Source organism: Lonchura striata, chromosome 7, assembly GCF_050655825.1.
Source record: "Lonchura striata isolate lonStrDom1 chromosome 7, ASM5065582v1, whole genome shotgun sequence".
NCBI classification, from domain to species: Eukaryota; Metazoa; Chordata; class Aves; order Passeriformes; family Estrildidae; genus Lonchura; species Lonchura striata.
In genome coordinates, this window is record NC_140709.1 from 23,059,806 (window position 1) to 23,079,544 (window position 19,739).

The 19,739-nt window shown below is 37.5% G+C and overlaps 1 protein-coding gene across 50 annotated transcripts in view; it reads right to left on the bottom strand.

Annotated features, from left to right (window-relative positions):
* The window catches only part of TTN (titin), a 239,181-nt gene that overhangs the window by 50,372 nt on the left and 169,070 nt on the right, over window positions 1-19,739 (bottom strand). For all 50 annotated transcript variants that reach the window (XM_085584497.1, XM_085584508.1, XM_085584521.1 and 47 more), the window contains 34 exons: window positions 19,012-19,320; window positions 18,448-18,596; window positions 18,321-18,353; window positions 18,093-18,222; window positions 17,693-17,992; window positions 17,290-17,607; window positions 16,903-17,199; window positions 16,514-16,813; window positions 15,522-15,836; window positions 15,282-15,430; window positions 14,282-14,432; window positions 13,916-14,197; window positions 13,522-13,824; window positions 13,115-13,417; window positions 12,721-13,002; window positions 11,979-12,278; window positions 11,587-11,889; window positions 11,137-11,445; window positions 10,771-11,052; window positions 10,219-10,518; window positions 9,784-10,077; window positions 6,719-9,685; window positions 6,302-6,622; window positions 5,918-6,202; window positions 5,397-5,696; window positions 4,811-5,113; window positions 3,470-3,745; window positions 3,055-3,354; window positions 2,662-2,964; window positions 2,126-2,425; window positions 1,710-1,997; window positions 1,321-1,617; window positions 930-1,232; window positions 531-836 (listed from right to left, as the gene is read on the bottom strand). In XM_085584497.1, coding sequence (XP_085440623.1) covers window positions 531-836; window positions 930-1,232; window positions 1,321-1,617; window positions 1,710-1,997; window positions 2,126-2,425; window positions 2,662-2,964; window positions 3,055-3,354; window positions 3,470-3,745; window positions 4,811-5,113; window positions 5,397-5,696; window positions 5,918-6,202; window positions 6,302-6,622; window positions 6,719-9,685; window positions 9,784-10,077; window positions 10,219-10,518; window positions 10,771-11,052; window positions 11,137-11,445; window positions 11,587-11,889; window positions 11,979-12,278; window positions 12,721-13,002; window positions 13,115-13,417; window positions 13,522-13,824; window positions 13,916-14,197; window positions 14,282-14,432; window positions 15,282-15,430; window positions 15,522-15,836; window positions 16,514-16,813; window positions 16,903-17,199; window positions 17,290-17,607; window positions 17,693-17,992; window positions 18,093-18,222; window positions 18,321-18,353; window positions 18,448-18,596; window positions 19,012-19,320 — 11,958 coding nt within the window. The remainder of the gene's footprint in view (window positions 1-530; window positions 837-929; window positions 1,233-1,320; window positions 1,618-1,709; window positions 1,998-2,125; window positions 2,426-2,661; window positions 2,965-3,054; window positions 3,355-3,469; window positions 3,746-4,810; window positions 5,114-5,396; window positions 5,697-5,917; window positions 6,203-6,301; window positions 6,623-6,718; window positions 9,686-9,783; window positions 10,078-10,218; window positions 10,519-10,770; window positions 11,053-11,136; window positions 11,446-11,586; window positions 11,890-11,978; window positions 12,279-12,720; window positions 13,003-13,114; window positions 13,418-13,521; window positions 13,825-13,915; window positions 14,198-14,281; window positions 14,433-15,281; window positions 15,431-15,521; window positions 15,837-16,513; window positions 16,814-16,902; window positions 17,200-17,289; window positions 17,608-17,692; window positions 17,993-18,092; window positions 18,223-18,320; window positions 18,354-18,447; window positions 18,597-19,011; window positions 19,321-19,739) is intronic.

Genomic DNA, 19,739 nt, shown 5'->3' on the forward strand with positions numbered 1-19,739 from the left:
AGGCTCTTAGTTTCTCTAGAATTCAAAGGAGTTTCAGAGCACCCTGGACTCTAATGCTTTTTTTGAACTAAGATAGTTTTGTGAAGCAATGCTTTTGTAGGTACAGTAAAATGCATACAAAAGCTAGCATGTATCTTAAGGAGTAAGTATCATAAAATCAAGGAGTATCATAGAGCTGCTTAGAATAGTAATCTTGGCTTCAAATTATTTAAAAGATATGAAGGTGACTGAAAATTTTAATAAATATGAGAGACCTGAAAATTCTAATATTATGATTAGAAAAATAGTCTTGAAGATCCAGTAGGAGGCAGAAAGCTATAAAGCATACAATGAAAAAAGCAGACACCAAATTCTATTCTGTTCCTAACTGCCCTGTTTTCTTCCAAATTAGCCACTGTTAGCCCACATTTTTTAAGCCCACATGTTCCAAATTAATCTGTGCCTGTGACCTGTGACAAAATGTGTGTTTGAAACTCATCCCATAAATTGAAGCAAAAGTCAACAAGGCAATGTGCTTTCAGTGAACATACTTAAAATATCTTTGGCAGTGTGTTTATCCGGAACATCACTTGGATCACTATATCCAATCTTGTTGACAGCATAAACACGGAACTGGTACTCTGTATCTTCCATCAGCCCTGTTACCACAAATTGTGTAGCCTGTAAATTCTTGGGTAGATTGCATCTGACCCAGTTGTCTGTGTCAGCTCGTTTTGATTCCACTAGATAACCAATGATAGGGCTTCCTCCATCATATGCTGGTTTGCTCCATGACAGGCTTATCGAATTACGAGTAGTATCAACCACTTTCGGGAAAGCAGGTGGGCCAGGAGGATCTGGGAATTAAAACAACATAAAGTTTGCATACCAAATGCTGCATGATAATATTTGGAAATAATAATGGAAAATATCTGAGACTTGTAGCTTACATTGAGGGTCACGAGCATACACTGCTTTAGATGGTGCACTAGGCTTGCCAGGTCCAGCCTTATTCAATGCTATCACCCGGAACTCATACTCTGTTCCTTCTTGGAGTCCAGTAGCTTTAACAGTTCTTTCAATGACAGGCTTCCTGTTTACTTTTGTCCAGTTAAGAGCCTTTGTTTCACGCTTCTCAAGTATATAACCAGTTATTGGGGATCCACCATCACTAGCTGGTGGCTTCCAGCTTACAGTCATAAAGTCTTTTGTTACATTGCTAATTACCGGTGGATCACAAGGTCCGGGCACATCTGTGGAGATTTATGTGAAAGTTACATTTACATTCTTATTTATAGACAAAAACCCAGTAACTAATGAAACTATTCAGGAAACACTTACCATATGGGTTCTTAGCAACTGCAGGTTCAGTTAAGATGGGGTCTCCAACACCGTATTTGTTTTCAGCACAAATGCGGAACTGATACTCATGTCCTTCTATTAGTCTCTCCACTGTGCAGCTTGTAATGGGTACATTGGCACTGACCTGGGCCCAGTTAGGTCTGCTTGTTTCACGCTTGTCTACAATGTAGTTAGTAATTTCTGAACCTCCATCTTCCAAAGGAGGCTCCCAAGAAAGCATTGCACGATCTGCATACATGTGTTTGATTTTGACAGAAGCTGGTGGGCCAGGCTTATCTAGAACAATTAACATCACATTGTTATAGTTCTATCTCTTGCTATATAATTTAATTATAAATGTATTTATTAATAGATAGTCTTTAGCTTACCAAGTACTTTAAGCCTAATGGTTGCTGATTTTGATCCACTTGCATTTTCAGCAGTAATAGTGTAGTCTCCTGTTTGCTTCCTGTTAACACTGAACAACTCAACAGTAGCAAGATTTCTCTTTGTGGTGATCTTAAGACCTTCAGATGGCTTTAAAACTTCTCCTTCTTTCTTCCAGGTGATTGCTGGCATTGGCTTGCCATACACATTTGCCTCCAGACGCACATTAGTTCCAGCTTTTACTGTAAGCTGTGATTGCATAGACAGATCCAACTCTATTCTGGGAGGAACTAAAAGGGAAAGAGTCCAAGAGTTAATCGATCTAGTAGGAGATAAATGTCTCATTCTTCACACGAGTGTTAGTTCCTGATATGCACAGACTCCTTCCAGAGCTATCAAATCCTTTTGTATTCCTTACCATTTTCTGGATGAATGGTCACTGGATCAGAAGGTTCTGAAGGTCGGCTAATGTTAACTGCTGTCTTGGCAATTGCTCTAAATTGGTACTGAGCATTTTCTTCCAAACCAGTCACAGTGTACTCTTCCAGGGGTATTTGATATGGAGTTGTATTGCACCGAATCCACTTATCATCGGGTAATTTGCAAGCTTCCACAAAATAGCCAATAAGTTTGCTACCACCATCATGCTTTGGTCTTGTCCATACCAGTGATGCAGTACTCTTAGTGACATCAATAACTTCAGGTTTTCCAGGGGGATCTACAGCAAATAAAAAATACTATAGTATATTTTTCAAAAAAGAGCTAACATTAAAAAATGGCTTTAATATTACTGCATCCTATTTACTGCATACCAAGACAGTGCAATTAGAGTGATGTCATAATAAACATGAAAGTACAAACAGAAGGGCAAACTAAAGATCATAATAAGTTGCAGATATATTGAAAATTATCATAAAAACATTCTGTGGCAAAGTATTGGTATGGGTGGCTTACCAACTGGTGCTCTTGCTGTGACAAACTCGGTTGGTTTACTAGGTTTACTTGCTCCAGCTCTGTTCAATGCATAAATTCTGAAAGTATACTCAAGACCTTCAATGAGGCCCACACAAGGGTATTCTGTGGAGCGCACAGCTGTGTCATTAGCTTTCACCCACAGTAAACTGTTCCTTTCTTTGCGCTCAATGAGATAACCAGTGATTGGGCTGCCTCCATCGCTATCTGGTTTATCCCAAGCAACAAAAATGCAGTCCTTATTGACCTTGGTAATACGTGCATTCTTTGGTTCACTGGGAACATCTAGAAAGTAATATGAAGATAGACATCAATTGTATGTTTTCTTATTAGAAAGTTTAAATAGACAAATGCTGCTATCAAAAACTGGCATACCAAATGGGAATCTTGCAATCATCTTGCCAGAGGCAAGTGGCTCAGAAATCCCAAAACGATTTTCAGCACGAACACGGAACATATACTCTTCTCCAGGAATCAGTTTTCCAATTCTGCAGCTTGTCTTTGTGACAGAAGATAAAGCTGTTACCCAGTCTCCTCGGCCTACATCACATTTCTCAACTACATAGTTTGTAATGTTGCTGCCACCATCTTCAAGAGGTATGTGCCATGAAAGAGTGCAAGCATCAGCATCTATTTCAGAAATATCAAATGGAGGCTCTGGTGGACCTGGTTTATCTGTATGAAAAAGTATATAAAGAAAAAATGGGATGAAATAAAATGGCAACCACTGGAATATAGTAAAACTAGCTTTGTATAAAGCTGGACTGAAAAACAACCAAATGGAACATACCCATGACTGTCACTTTAATTTTCTGACTATCAGTACCAGAACTGTTTTCTGCAGTAAGAGTGTAAAAATCAGTATCTTTTCTAGTCACATCCTTAATGATAAGAACAGAAGACTTTTCTGCTTTATGTACAGCCAGGCGACTGGATGTAACTACATCTTGATCTCCCTTCAGCCATTTACAGACTGGCTGAGGCTTCCCATATACATGAGCTTCAATTCTCAGTTTCTTTCCAGCTTTAATGTGAACATGATCAGGCATCAGAATCTTAGGTGGGACTGTAAAAAAAAAAATCACACAGAGGCAAATAAATTCAACTTCTTTGACATATTAATTTACTTCTTATTTTTTCATGTGAAACTTCTCTGCTTTTCTTTTAAGTAGAATCAACTGTATGAAGGACTAGAAATTCTTTAATTTAGGTTCTACTTATAGACAACTTCAGTTTCAGCAGGTGGCAATATCCATTCCAGTCTTACTTTTGTATTATTGTACAGTTTATAAGAGAATATTTATGAATTTGGATTGCCTTCATACACATTTATGTAGAGATTTGTGCACTATTAATGCACAAAATACATTTCTCTTTTTATCTGAAACTTGTTGCTTGCTTACTGCTGACCTTCTACAAGAAACATGGAGAAGAAAACTGAAGTTCTTACTGAGATAAACCTGCTTGCACAGTCAGTCTTTCTGTATCCTTGAATTATTTTTCTCCTACTTTATCTTTTGCACAAAATCAATTTTTTCCCAAAAGAAACCTGGTAGCATGTTTGGTGTACTTCCTTCCACTGGCTAGTTTTCATTCTCCTGTTCCTCTACCTCTCTCTCTTTCTCCCATATCACAAATTAAGAAGTTTCTACTCATCTTGCCCTTACCCTAAGTCTTCCTGTGTCTCAGGAACCCTGCCACCTTAATTAGGCCAATCTGTCCCCCATGATTTTTGTTTTAGATTTTCAACCAACCTTACAATATAAACTACTTATTTTCTCTTATATTAAAACAGGTCCAATATTAAAACAGCTTTCCAATTTATCTCTCAAATTACCAGTCTGACACTTCTTCTCTTTCATTTAAACTTCACTGAAGGTATTTATTATTTCTCCCTAATTATCTTATCTTCTGGTTCCAACTGAAACTGTACCTGAAAAATTATTTAATAATTCTGAATTAGTGGTCAACTCTCATTTTTTTCTGACCTGTCAAAATATTCAGTACAGTTAAATAAAATCCTCCAGATAACTCCATAAAGCAAATGTCTTTCTGTGACTCAAAAACCTGTATATCTTGCTCATTTAATTATTGAAGCAGTGTATTAGGTAGTATTTAAATTGTTACTTACTGAGTTGTTCTTTAATTTCATATTCTCCTGTAGCTTCTATTGGCAAACTTACTCCTACAGCATTTCTAGCTGCCACTCTAAAGTTGTACTTCTTTCCTTCTTTCAGACCAGCTACAACAATGGACAGATCTTTAACGACTGAATATTCTGTCCAGCGATCTGCTGGTTGATCATGTTCTTTGTAGCTAACAATGTATCCATCAATTTTAGAGCCTCCATCACGCAGTGGTGGCAGCCAGCCTAAAGTAGCACTATTCTTTGTAATTTCAGTAACTTCAAGTTTTCTTGGTGGATCAGGTTCACCTTTCAGAGGAAAAAAGGAACATATTAAACACTGAATTTTTGAGATTTTCTTACTCTTGAATATTGAATACTATCCATGCAAATTCAACAATTTCAAATATGCATTGATCATATTTGAAAGAAACTGATACAGACATACTTATGTTTATACTTGAGTAGTTAGCAGCATTGGTCCATTTAGAAGCACTAACTCAAAAAATGCAAAAATCTGCTAAAATTAGAGAAAAACAAACAGAAAATGTCCATGGAGGCAAACATAAAATATACATAAAGGCATACTCACTTAGAGGATCTGTTGCTAGAACAGGTTTTGGTATGTCACTTGGAACACCTGACCCATATTCATTCACTGCTGTTACTCTGAAGTAATATTCATTCCCAGGCACAAGGTTTGCTATTTGGAAACTAGTTTTCTTTAGTTCTGCCGTGACTGTTGCCCATGTCTTCCTGTCAGCCTCCCTTTTCTGCAGGATGTAATGAGTCACTGGGCTACCCCCATCATTCTCTGGAGGTGCCCATGAAAGATGGCAGGACATCTTGGTGACATCTGAAACCTTGAAGTCTGACACAGGTCCAGGAGTATCTATGAAGACATTTCATAGATGACATTTAAATTTATGTTAGTATTTTGTTCTTTAGTAAGTTAAAATTAAAGGGGATCAAAAGCTGTCTACATGGAGGGAGTTAGTGTTAGGTGATAGAATTATGCTCAAAAACTATTGCACCTGAAGATAATAAATATTCCTGCTAGGAACATCCAACATTGTTTTTAAATTGTCTTGAGATATTTCTCTCATTACTTACCCAGAACTCTGACGTTCACAAATACAGCCTTTTCTCCAGCTGCATTAACAAGTGTCAATGAATATTTGCCCGAGTCATCACGTGTTGAATCAGGAATGACACAGAAGGCCATAGTGTCAACCAGATCAACTTGTCCTTTTCTGATAACATTATCAATACCCATTCTCCTCCAGGTGACTTTTGGTGCTGGACGACCTCTAACAATGGCAAAAAGTCTAATAGGGCATCCTGCTCTGACTGTGACTAACTTTCTCATGCTGGCATCCAGCTCAATCTCAGGAGGTTCTGAAAGACAAAGAAATAAAATGCAAAGTTTTGCACATTAAATAAAATAAGCAAATAAAGTGTTGTATGCAAACACCAAAAGAAAATGGGAAAACCCACCAAGTATTTCTTTGGGAGACACAGCTTCTTTCAATTCTGCTGGTCGGCCAAGGCCAACCTGATTTTGGGCAGAAACCCTGAACTCATATAATTGCTTCTCATCCAGGCTGGTAGCTGTGAACTCTGTATGAATAACCTGAGCAGCAACATTGCATCGCTTCCATCCTGCTTCAGGATCAGCACCCTCAACTTTTGGTCTCATTTCCACAACATATCCAATAATCGGAGCACCACCATCATACACTGGTTTTCCCCAGCCAAGGGTTAAGGAAGTTTTTGTGCTATCAACCACTCTCAAGTTTGTGGGAGGACCAGGTGGTTCTGCAAGACAGTAAAAATTACAGATTAGAACACATCTTTACAGTTTAACAATATGTTACCATTGAAATAATGCAGAAAAATTCAGTGGTATTTTACCTATTGGGTCTTTCGCTATTACAGGTCTTGATGGCAAGCTTGGTTCTCCAAGTCCAACTTCATTTTCAGCACTGACACGGAACTGGTATTCGTGACCAGGGAAGAGATTAGTAACCTTCTTGCGTCTCTCTGGGATGGGAGTTTTGGTAACAGGAACCCATCTTAGTGACCGTTTCTCCTTCTTCTCCAAAATGTATCCTGTAATTGATTTGCCACCATCATATTCTGGTGGATTCCAAACTACAGTCATCTCTTCTTTGCTGACTCTTGTGACATCTGGAGGGTCCGGGCGACCAGGTCTATCATATTTCGTTTTTGCAATAATTGGATGTGTTTCTGTTGGTGGACCAGTGCCCATTTTATTCTCTGCACGCACTCTGAATATATATTCATTACCTTCAATGAGGCGTGTAACTTTGGCATAGTTTGTTAGGACAGAGGAAGAATATGTAGACCAAACCATACGCTTGCTTTCACATTTTTCCAGGATGTAGTTCTGTATTTCACAACCACCATCATCTTCTGGAGGATCCCAAGTAACAGTACATCTATCACTTGAAATGTCAGTGACCTTCAAGTTTCGTACGGGACCTGGTTTATCCAAGACAATAACAGTAGCATATGCTACAAAGCTACCAGCTGCATTAGTTGCCGTAATCACGTACTTCCCACCATCAGTACGCCTTGATTTTGTGAGAACAAACTTAGATGTGTCAGAAGTGTTTTCAATACTGACTCTTGGAGATCTGGTGAGATCTGTGGCATCTTTGTCTTTTGCCCATACAACTTCAGGCTGTGGTTTTCCTCTGACTCCAGCCTCAATTCTAATTGTGTCACCTGCTTTCACAGTTAGAACTCCACTTAACTTCAAATCTAGTACTGGTTTCTGGAGATCTTCCTTCACAACAACTTCAGCTGTTTTCACCCAGTTACTTTCACCGGCCTCATTCTTAGTTTGAACTCGGAATTGGTAAATTTTATTTTCCACACATTTATCTACCATGTAGTGTGTTTCCTTAATGCTACCTTTGTGAACTCTTTCCCATTCATCTGAATCTTTCAGTTTTCTCTCAACATGGTAACTTAAATTGGGACTTCCACCATCATAATCTGGCCTTCTCCATTTCAGGTATACAAATGTCTTTCCTTTCTCTGCAATGTGAAGATTTTCTGGCTCTCCAGGCTTGTCAATAGGATTGATAGCAAGGATAGGAGTCTTGGTCTCAATGCAAGGACCCGGACCTATTTTGTTCTCTGCACAAACTCTGAAGAAGTATTCACGGTTCTCTACAAGATTTGCCTTTACTAATCGTTTAGTAATATCAGAGGAGACAATTGACCATCCCCTCTGATTTGGTTGACGGTATTCTACTATGTAATTTGTAATTTCAGAGCCGCCATTATCCACTGGACTCTCCCAAGAGATCATACAAGAGTCTTTTGTGACATAGCTTATTTTCAGGTTCTGACATGGTCCAGGTCTATCAAGCACATTAACAACAGCAAAAGCTTGAGCCTGTCCACAGCTGTTTTTAGCTGCTATTATATATTTGCCATGATCAGATCTTTTGGCTTCTTTCACTTGCAGTTCAACAGTAGGTAGGTCATGAAGTATTTCAACATGCTTTTCTTGGACTAGTACTTTGCCGTCTTTAGACCATGTTATTTCAGGATCTGGTCTGCCTTTTACCTTACCAGTAATACGTATTGTTTGACCTACTCGGACAGTAATTAAGTCTCGACAGGTCACATCTAGGCTTATTTCTGGAGGAGAAAGTATATCTTTCGCAAGTACAGTTTCTGGCAGTTCTCTTGGTTCTCCCTCGCCTACGATGTTGACAGCTTTTATTCGGAATTTATATTCATTTCCTTCTATTAAGCCAGGTACTCTGAAAGCACACTGTCTAATGAGTTCATCTTTATTAATCCTATTCCACTGTGTAGTTCCACTTTTCTGACATTCCACAATGTATCCCAGAATTGGGCTGCCACCATCCTTGAGGGGCTTTGTCCACACAAGGTCAGCTGATTCCTTAGTTTTGTCTTTTAATTTTGGATTTATAGGTGGTCCAGGAGGAGAGATAGGACGTGATGCTTTTATTGGATCAGAGCTTGGAGATGGTTTGCTTAAGCCCACCATGTTTTCTGCAAAAACTCTGAATTCATATGTGTTGCCTTCAAAAAGACCAGTGACTCTGTATTTCATATCAAGTATAGGTGTCTTATTGACACGCACCCATTTACCAGATGCTTCCCGGCGTTCAAGTATATAGCCAGTTATTGGAGTTCCACCATCAGATTTTGGTAGAGTCCAAGACACTGTTGCAGCATTTTCTGTAATATCATAAACAGTTGGTTTACCAGGTGGGGATGGTGGATCAAACATGTATTTAGCAACGGTTGGCTCTGAATCCAGGGGTGCACCAATGCCTATCTTATTTTCTGCACGAACACGGAAAATATATTCACAGCCTTTCTGCAGCCTTGGAACCTTAATTTTTGTGTGACTTGTTCCAGAGCTAACCACTCCCCAAGTTTCTTTCTTTGATTGACGCTTCTCAACAATATAATTTATTATAGGACTCCCACCATCATCTTTAGGAGGGCGCCAAGAAATAACCATATATTCTGGTGTTACTTCAAGAATATTAATAGGACCAGTTGGTGGGCCTGGAACATCCAAAACTGTAAGGTGCAGAGCCACAGTTTTGCTGCCAGCTGCATTAGATACTGTGAGTAGATATTCTCCTGTATCTTTTCTTACACAGTCTTTGATAGTAAGCACAGTTGAGTAATTGTCAGTCTCAATCTTGTATTTGCCATCTGGTTTAATTTCAGTGTCATCTGTAACCCATTTTGCTGTGGGAACTGGCACACCTCTCATAATTGCTGGAAGACGCACTGTGGTGCCAGCTTTAACAACAAGACCTTCAATTAACTTCACGTCTAGATCCACAGATGGAGGTACTGAAATTAGAGAAAAATAGAAATTATTTTTTCAGGCCAAATGCTCATAGAAAAAGAGAAAAAAATCAGTGAAAAAACATGAAAAAACCAAAAATTACCTAGTTTTTCCTGACACTCTATTGGTATAGTTGTATCTGGAAGGCTAAGACCAACAATGTTTTGAGCTCTCACACGGAATTTGTATATTTTTCCTTTCTGTAGGCCTGTAACAACACAGTCTAGCATAGGGACTGTCTGGAACTTTGTCCATTCATCTGCACCATCTTCTTGATATTCCACCAAATACCCAGTTATCTCAGCACCACCATCACGATCTGGTCGATTCCAAACAAGGGAAACTTCAGTCTTGTCAACATCTACATGATGCAGATTCTTTGGTGGCCCTGGAGGATCTTTTAAAATACAAAACCAAAATGGTTACTAGGATGAAAAATCTATGGTAGCAATGCATCATGTTCATACCCATAGGACAACCTTAAAATTAGCAAATCCCATATGAAAAAAATCAAACCATATAACTGAAAAACACTTACGCAGTGGATCTATAGCTTTGATAGGCTTAAGTGTTTCCACATATGGACCTCTACCATACTGATTCTCAGCTGCAACTCGGAAGAGATACTGAGTGCCTTCCATCAGATATTTAGCCATATGACTGCGTTTCTTGGAGGATGATGAGATGGCTACCCACTGTGCAGAAGCTACATCTTTCCTCTCCACCACATAGTTAGTAATCACAGAGCCGCCGTCATCTTCTGGTTCCATCCAAGTGAGATAGCAAGAGTCACTTCTAACATCACTGATTTTCAGATTTCTGGGTGGACCAGGCTTATCTAGCATTCATAAAAACATAATCTGTTATTTATTTGGTAACCAAAGAATTTCTTAAAAACCTTTGTAAATTTCAAGATAAACTATTTTATGCAGTTTTTAGTCCTTTTTCTATCTTTTAATATTTGCATAAAAATAAAAATATAACTTGGTTTATAACTTGGTTTATAGATATTTTCCAGAAATTCCTTTATTTCCTAATCTTCAGTTATAGAGTAAAAAGATGTTGGATAAAGGGAACACAAAAAGATTACCTAAGACCACAACTTTTACTGAAACAGTCTTTGAACCAGCTGGATTTTCAACTGTCAGGGAGTACATTCCACCATCTTCATGGACAGTGTTACGGATTTCAAGCTTACTGCCAACTCCTGTAACTTCAATATCAGCCTTGGGTGAGACCTCATGATCTTCTTTCTTCCAAGTAACTTTTGGGAATGGAACACCTTTAATAACAGCACTAAGTCTCAGGGTATCTCCAGCTTTTACATGCTGTTCTCGGGCCATATTAGCATCAAGTATTAACTCAGGAGGTTCTGGAATCAAAAATACAAGTTTTTACAAAATGAGGAAAAAGAAGTCTGTTCTTAGGTTAATTTATCTGATTTTATTAAACTCACCAAGCCTGTCCTTTACTTCTACCGGATCAGGGACATGTGCTGGATCGGATTCGCCTGCTGCATTGACTGCCTTCACCCTGAATTTATAGGTTAATCCCTCAGTAAGACCAGTGACTTTGTAGCTTGTTTCAGGACAAGAATCCGCTGTAAGATTAGCCTGTTTCCATTCTTCATCTCCAACTTTCTGAAACTCTACAAGGTAGCCAATTATCTTGCCATTTCCATCATGGCGTGGTGGTTGCCAAGATAAATCAACTGAATTTTTAGTTTTATCTACTGCTTCTGGATTAACAGGTGGACTTGGTTTTGCTGTTAAAAAAGTAAAACAATAAAGAAATGGGAGAAAAAAGAGAAACTATTAGAATAATAGTTTAGAATAATAGAATAATTTTTATTAACTGAAACTGAGTGCATTAAAAATTAAATGAGAAATTATATGTGATACTTTACCGATTGGATCTCTAGCGAAAATTGGCTTTGATGGTGGACTAGGATCACCAACACCAATTTCATTTTCTGCTGAAACACGGAATTCATACTGACAGCCTTCAAGGAGATCAGGTACTTTGAACTTTGTACCGGGGAAAATTGGGTCTTTGGTAGCTTTGACCCATCTTGTAGCCATTGTTTCCTTCTTTTCTACAATGTAGTTTGTTATTGGCTTGCCTCCATCATATGGTTTGTTCCAAACCACTACTGCAGAGTCTTTGGTTACATCCTTAATGATTGGTTGCTCAGGTGCATCAGGAACACCTGGGGTGAGAAGAAAAAAAGAGTGTATGAGCATTACAAGCAGAATAAAGATTGGGGTATCCAAATAAAATTGAAAACTAAAAACTTACGGAAACGGTCCTTGGCTTTCATCTCATCAGAGATGAGAGGATCGCTTATGCCATAAAGATTTTCAGCATAAATTCGAATTTGATATTCTCTTCCTTCAAGCAGCTTGGGAATTTTGCATGTTGTCTTCACTGTGGCAGATGTAACTGGCATCCACAAGTCTTTGTGTGTATCCTTCTTCTCAATTATGTAATTTGTAATTTCACTGCCTCCATCATCTAATGGTGGTTTCCAGGAAACAACCATATGATCTTTAAAGACTTCATCAAATATAACTGGGCCTACTGGAGGTGATGGGCGATCTGTATAAGAAAAAATAAAGCATACCCATGCTTTGTTATGAACTTCTCAAAACATCATAGATTAAACAGTGTCAATACAGCAAATATATTATAAAATTAGAAATTTGACATCACAGTTATTATAATAAGGAATCAAGACTTCAGGGCTATTGCTCTGTAATACTTGTTTGACATACTGGAATTAATTCCTTAATGTTTATAATGTATTTGGTGATTAAAATTTTCTATAGTGTTGAGATGCATGTAGAAATGTTAAATTATTCATGCTGAATAAACTAATACGTGCTCAAAATAAATAAATAGCTTTTTAGTATAACTGAGAATGCAGTAAATCAAATTATTGTAATAACGAACACATTTCAATACTTAAATTTTATAAAAATCAATGAATTCTAATCACCAATAAAAATCACAGACAATATTGTTGTTCAGTAAAACCTACCAACGACATTAACTTGACAAAACCCTTTTCTTGATCCTGTGCTGTTCTCTACAGTAACACAATATCTGCCTGTGTCTTCACGGACAGATTTTAGTATCCCCAAACAAAGAGTTGTAGGAGTTGTCTTAATCTTTATTCTGTCATCTTCTTTCACAACAACATCATCCTTTAGCCAAGTAACTTTTGGTGCAGGTTTGCCTGAGTAGCGTCCAGTCAAACTGAAAGCTTCACCAACTCGGACAATAAGTTTGTCTCTAAAGTCAAGGTCAAGTGTGGGAGGAGCTGAAAGACAAAATACACAATGCCCACAAATGTCAGCAATATTAGTACAAAAAAGTAAGGAATCAGTAAATGTAATTAGTATTTTCAAAAGAAATGTGAAAAAGAAACATACCAATTTCATCCTTGCACGTGATTGGTTTAGTGCAAAATGATGGCTTGCCTTGCCCCACAATATTGCAAGCACTCACACGATACTCATAGGTGTCACCTTCTTTCAAGCCTTCTACAGTGAATTTCCTATCAAGCATTTTCTCCTTTGTAACTTTGTGGAATTTGTCTTTTCCAATGAGACGGCTCTCTAGAACATACATGGTGATATCTGAGCCACCATTATATTTTGGAGGGTTCCAAGTTAATGTAACAGAGTTCTTGGTAACTGCTTTTACTTCCAGGTCTTCTGGACGGTCAGGAACAGCTGTGAATAAAGTAAAAATGAGGTAGATTAATTTTTCTGCATATTCAGAATCTTCCTGTGTATTAATCTCGTATGACAGTTATCCAAATCAAAAATATTCTTACTTATTGGATCTCTAATGAGAATCTCTTTTGTTGTTTCTGTGAAAGGACCCATGCCAATTATATTCTCAGCTGCAATTCGGAAAAAGTAGGCTTTCCCTTGAATGAGTCCCTGAACAGTAGCATTCTGTCTTGTAACTGTGTAGGTCACTGGAGTCCAGGCTCTGTGGTCAGATTCACGTTTTTCAATTATATAGTTGGTAATAGGAGAACCACCATCATCTTCTGGAGTAAACCATGACAATTTACAAGAGTCATTAGTTAGATTCTCTGTAAGGAGTGGCATTCCAACTGGGCCTGGCACATCTGAAATCAAAGAAAGAAACGGAGTATTGAAACATACATGCAGCATCTTATGAAACTGTACTTGTTCACAAGCACTGAAGCTGCTATTTACCTAGTACATCCACAATAATTGTCTTCTTTCTCTCACCGCCATCATTTTTAGCAAGAAGAGTGTATAAACCCTGGTGACTCCTTTTGCAATTCCTGATGACTAAAGAAGAACTAATAGCTGTTTCTTCAATTTTGGCTTCTTCTGGCAAAGCTTGCTCATCCCTGCTCCAAGTCACTGTTGGAGGTGGTTTTCCTGAGACATAAGCTATGATCCGAATTACTCCTCCAGCATGAACAACGATTCTGTCCCTGACACTTGCATCCAAATTAATATCAGGAGCCACTGAGGGAAGAGAAAGAAAAAGTCAATGATTTTTTTTTTCTTTGAGTTAGAGATACCAAAAATGTAAATCAAAGTGATAAATACCAATTCTGTCCTTCATTTCAATAATGTCTGTAACTTCTCCAGGCTCTCCGATGCCAGCAGCATTTACTGCTCTAACTCTAAACTTGTAAAAACAACCTTCTTTTAATCCTGCAACAACGAACTTGGTTCCTCTAATTTCTTTATCTTTTACCTGGAAAAAAAACCAAAACATTGTAACATCAGCAAACATCAAGATATCACCAATTTCTTTGCAGTCTGAAACCAATCTGATATTAGATATAATTTCAGATTTACAAGCACATGAAAATATTAAGTATACATGTACATAGCCCACACAGAATTCATCAGAAATTTTTAAAGAAATATATGTCAGGGACTTACAACCTATTCTGAAGATTCATGTTTTTTCTAACATATTATATATAACATATAAGGTTGTTAGAATTTAGCTTTTTAGCAATTACAATATTCTGGTTTCAGAAGAATTGCATGTATTTTTGGACACATAAACTCATGTAAGTGAGAGCAACAAAAAAAAGGGAATTAATTTATTGTCTTTTCAAAACCAAATATAAAGTCTCTTTACCTGGAATCAGTACAGGAAATATAGGCTTTATTTAAAATGAACCCATGTATTTGTGGAGATACAAAAAATAGCTAAGGTGTGCACCAGCTAAATTTTCGGTAATGCACTATTGAAACAGTAGTTGTAAATGCTCTGGCATTGTCTGATACCAGTTAGGGTTACTTTTCTGACAGTTCTAACTCAGTCTTCTGTGGTTTTTTATTACATATTATCTACATATTTCCCCACATCTTTAAATAAAAATTGTGAAATTCTGTATCTAGTATTTGCAAAGTTAACTTCACATTGAGGAAGGGCAAGCTTGGTCTTGTATTTTAAACATACAAATATAATAATAGTACAAACTTTTAAAAATTAAAAAATAACTTAAATAGCAAAAATTTTAAAAGAAAATATTCATATTGATAGGCACAGAGAAAGGAAGTGCTGATTCTGAAATGGTTTTCAACCTACCCGTTCCCATTCTTCCTTTCCTTCCTCTTTAAACTCAACAATGTAGCCAGTAACTCTAGAACCACCATCCTTTACTGGTGGAGTCCACTCCAAGTCTACAGAAGACTTTGTCCAATCAGTAACTTTTGGTATAGGAGGGCCAGGTGGGGCTGAAAAATATCATCATACAGCATAAAAATGTATTTTATGTTCTTATTTGTATATTCTCAAATTCAGAAAAAAGTAATTTAAAATATTTACCAATAGGATCTCTAGCAATTGCTGGATCAGATGGCATGCTTGGTGGGCCAACACCAGCTGCATTGATTGCTGAAACACGGAACTGATATTCAGAGCCTTCAATAAGGCCTGTAACTTTGTATGAAACCCCTAGTGTCATAGGCTTGATAGGATCTCGGTTAACCCTGGTCCATCTCTTTCCAGTGGTCTCTTTGCGCTCCAACCAGTAACCAGTAATAGGAGAGCCACCATCATGTTCTGGTTCTTCCCAGTTTACTGTCATTGAGTCACGTGTTATACTGCTAACTGTTGGCTTGTCAGGAGGTCCAGGGACAGCTGAGGGAAAAAAATTCACACATAGCTTGTAAAAAATATGCTAAAAATACACAGAAATAGCTAGAGTGCAGAAGAGTTGTGCACTCACATGGTCACCATTGCACTAGGCAGTTAGCCATCTGCACAAGATTCCTCATTCAGTTTCTCACCCCTATTCCAGTACATATAATTCAGTGAAAAATGAAATACCTTTCCTCCAAATAAAAATCATCAGTTTTTTTTTCTAGCCTTTCTGGATCACTACCTCATTTTAGTGCTCAGCCTAACACTTGCTGTTTTAAGAGCCATTTTCTCTTGCCAGCCTAACATTCCTCTGAGCTGGTCTGAGCTTTTCTGTATAATTTATCTTTCAAAACTGAAGGTAGGAAATTGATTCTTTTCGGTCCAAGACATTAATAATGTCTCAAATACAACAGAATAACTTGAATCCTATCAAGTAAACACTTCTGTATTTAAGCATTACAGATATTGAGATGGTACTTTAATATAACACAAAGAGAGAAAAAAATATTTTAATCACTACACATGCTTTTAAGAACCAGGTACTACTGCTAAAACTCTTCAAGCTATTCTAGAAAACTTAGTGATGAGAGAAAACAAGAGGGGTATTTAACAGATGCTGTACACATACCAGCATATAGAAACTTGACATAACTTGAAAGCTTATTTCTACTTACTGAAAAGGTTTCGTGCTGTTTCCGGCTCACTATCCAAAGGTTCTCCAATACCGTATTTGTTTTGTGCCATAATGCGGAACACATATTCATGGCCTTCCATCAGCTTAGGAACAGTGAATATGCATTCCTTGGGCTCATTAGTAACAGGCACCCATGTCTTCCTATTTGCTTCCTTTTTCTCTATAACATAGTTTGTAATCTTAGAACCACCATCATCTAATGGAGGAAGCCATGATATTGTCATTTTATCGGCCAAAATGGTTTCAAATTTAATAGGTCCTACTGGAGGTCCAGGACGACCTAGAAGATACATTTTAAGAAAGAAGAATTAATCAAGTATCAAACAAATGCTATCAAGTAATGTAATTCCAAGAATTCTTGATATGTACCCAGAACATTCAGCCGCATCTCCTTTGAAGCAGTTCCCAGGTTATTTACAGCTGTTATAGTATATAAGCCTGTATCATTTCTACGAGACTGTTGGATCAATAAAGTGCAAGTATCTTCATCAACAATCTTGTTGACATGTTGATCATACGCCACTGGTGATTTGTCATCTGGTTTCTTTGGAGAAGCTTTTAGCCATGTTAATGTGGGGAAGGGTACACCCTTTATCTTGGCCACAATTTTAACATCTGTTCCTTCTTCAACTTCCATAAATTCTTTGAGCTCAATAGATGGTGGACCTACAACAAAATGTTGAAAAATTAGCATACAAAAATACTTCATAATTTTAAAATGGAATTGGTAGTATCACTAGTAGTATCACTACTTACATGTCTGGTCTTTGACAACAAGTGGGCCAACAGTGGCTGAAGGTCTGCTAGGACCTGCTATATTTACAGCTTTAACTCTGAATTCATATTCTCCACCTTCTACAAGATCCTCAACAGTAAACTTTGTTTCTTCCACATCACGTCTGTTGCATTGCTTCCAAGACTCTTTCACTTCTCCAGTACGATCCCAGCGGAGACATTCAACATTATAATGTGTAACAGGAGCTCCACCATCATTCTTTGGTGGTTTCCATGTCAGGCTCACTGTGTTCTTGGTTACAAGGCCAATTCTCAATTTAATAGGCGGATCAGGAGGATCTTCACAACCAAAACAGAAGAGTGAATAAATCCACTATACAGTACCATGTGGTTTTAAAGGATTTGTTTAAAGGATTTTACTTACGGATTGGATCCCTGGCTGTGGTCCGCTGGATGGTTTCTGCAGGTGGGCCAACTCCAAAACGGTTTTCTGCACGTACCCGGAAGAAATACTCTTGGCCAGTTATGAGATCAGGTACCACAAAGGAAGTACTGCCACAGTTTGGATTGACTTTAGTCCAGGCCTTCCCATCAATATTTCTCTTCTCTATAACATAGCCTCTGATTCTATCTCCACCATCATCATCCGGCATCTTCCATGAGAGTTTACAGCTACCTCTTGTGACATCACTTACTTTTAGATCTTTTGGTGGACCAGGGACATCTGTTTAGATAAAAGCAAAACAGACACAATCTTATGTAAGTATGTAGAAAAATAAGACTAAACCCTAACATTTGGATACTTCAATATATGGAAGCCATACCAAGCACATTGACTCTGACATGTACTGTCTTTTGTCCTGCTTTATTCTTTGCTGTAATACTGTATCGTCCAGAGTGACTTCTGTTGCACTCAGGGATGATAATCTCTGAATGTGTATCAGTTGCTTTCACCTGCATATTATAAGAACAAAAAGAAGTTATAGAGCAACCTTGAATATTTATGTTTCAAAAATGCAACAATATCAGGTTTAAAAAATTGCTTGCTTTACCTGAGCTTCTTCAGGTACATTATGACCTCCCTCCTATAAACAAATGGAAATAATATAAATGTAAATGAGAATAGGCTTAAATGCCTAGAAACAGGTGTAGAAAAAAAAACCTATTACTTTTACTAACCTTTGCTGCTGTTTTTGCTTTTCCTTCATACTCCCAGAATGTTTTTGGAACTGGACGACCCTTGATAACAGCTGGGATTTTAATTGTTGTGCCAGCACGACAAGAGAGCAAATCCTGTGCTCCAAGATCAAGGAAGATTTCTGGTTCCTCTGCAAAAATATTTAAATATAGAAATTTTAAAAGCTACTGAAAGCAAAATTCCATCATCACTGAGCTGAAATCCCCCAGAAACATGTGGAATGCATATTCACGTGAGACAGGTTGGATGTACAAAAAGGAAACTGGGAAGTATACAAATAGAAAAACTCGTTGCTGTAAATTTTTCATAAAATTAACAGTATTTCATTAGTATGTCTGTAGGTGCCCATCAGTTTCCTAATTAAGCACTCCCTGACAATGGACATAATAATGAAACATTCAAAGATGTGTGTCAGGCTTTTGCCACATTCTTGTATAATTGTTTACTCTGTTTTGATTTTGGCTTGCTTGGCATCCATTTTGAACAGTCATAGCAGTAAGTGGCATTTACATACAAATACCTAAATCAGTTCTCAGAACTCTTACCTAGAATATCTTGGATAGGTATCTCTGATGTTGCAGGACTTGGTTCTGATTCTCCAGCAGCATTTACAGCTTTCACCCTAAATCGATATTTTCTGAGTTCTTTCAAGTCGGGAATAACACATTCGCAAGTAGGAAAGAGTTTGTCTCCTTCATTCACCTTCTTCCAATCAGTACTACCTTCATCTTGCATTTCAACAATATATCCTTTTATAGGACTCCCACCATCCTTTTGAGGAGGCTTCCATGCAAGTGCTACAGATGATTTGGTTTTGTCTTTGACCTCTGGGCATGATGGTGGACCTGGAACAACTGGTAAAACAAGAGCAAGTAAAAATTACCTGAGTGTTAGTGGCTTCCTATATTTTTCTTGATAGGTTTCTAGAAGAATGCAAGTGTTTTCATTTCTTTACCTGTATTTGGAGTGTAAATCCTAGAATGTACCTAATAATTACATATATTTCCTATGTTAGCAAGGGATACTTAAGGTATATAGCATAAAGATTGAACTGTTTAACAATAAAGTAAAATGATAGTATAAAAATATGATTCTGAACTAAACTTTATTTGGAAATGCCTACATTGGTGTTATCACAGTATTAGGTACATAAAAGAGGTAAAAAAAAAAAATTAAAGCTAATTATTTTTGAAGTTTTAAAATCAGAAACTTTGTGTAAATATATTCTCTTAGGTTTAATGTAAACAAAGCCTTTGATTAATGTTAGTAAATT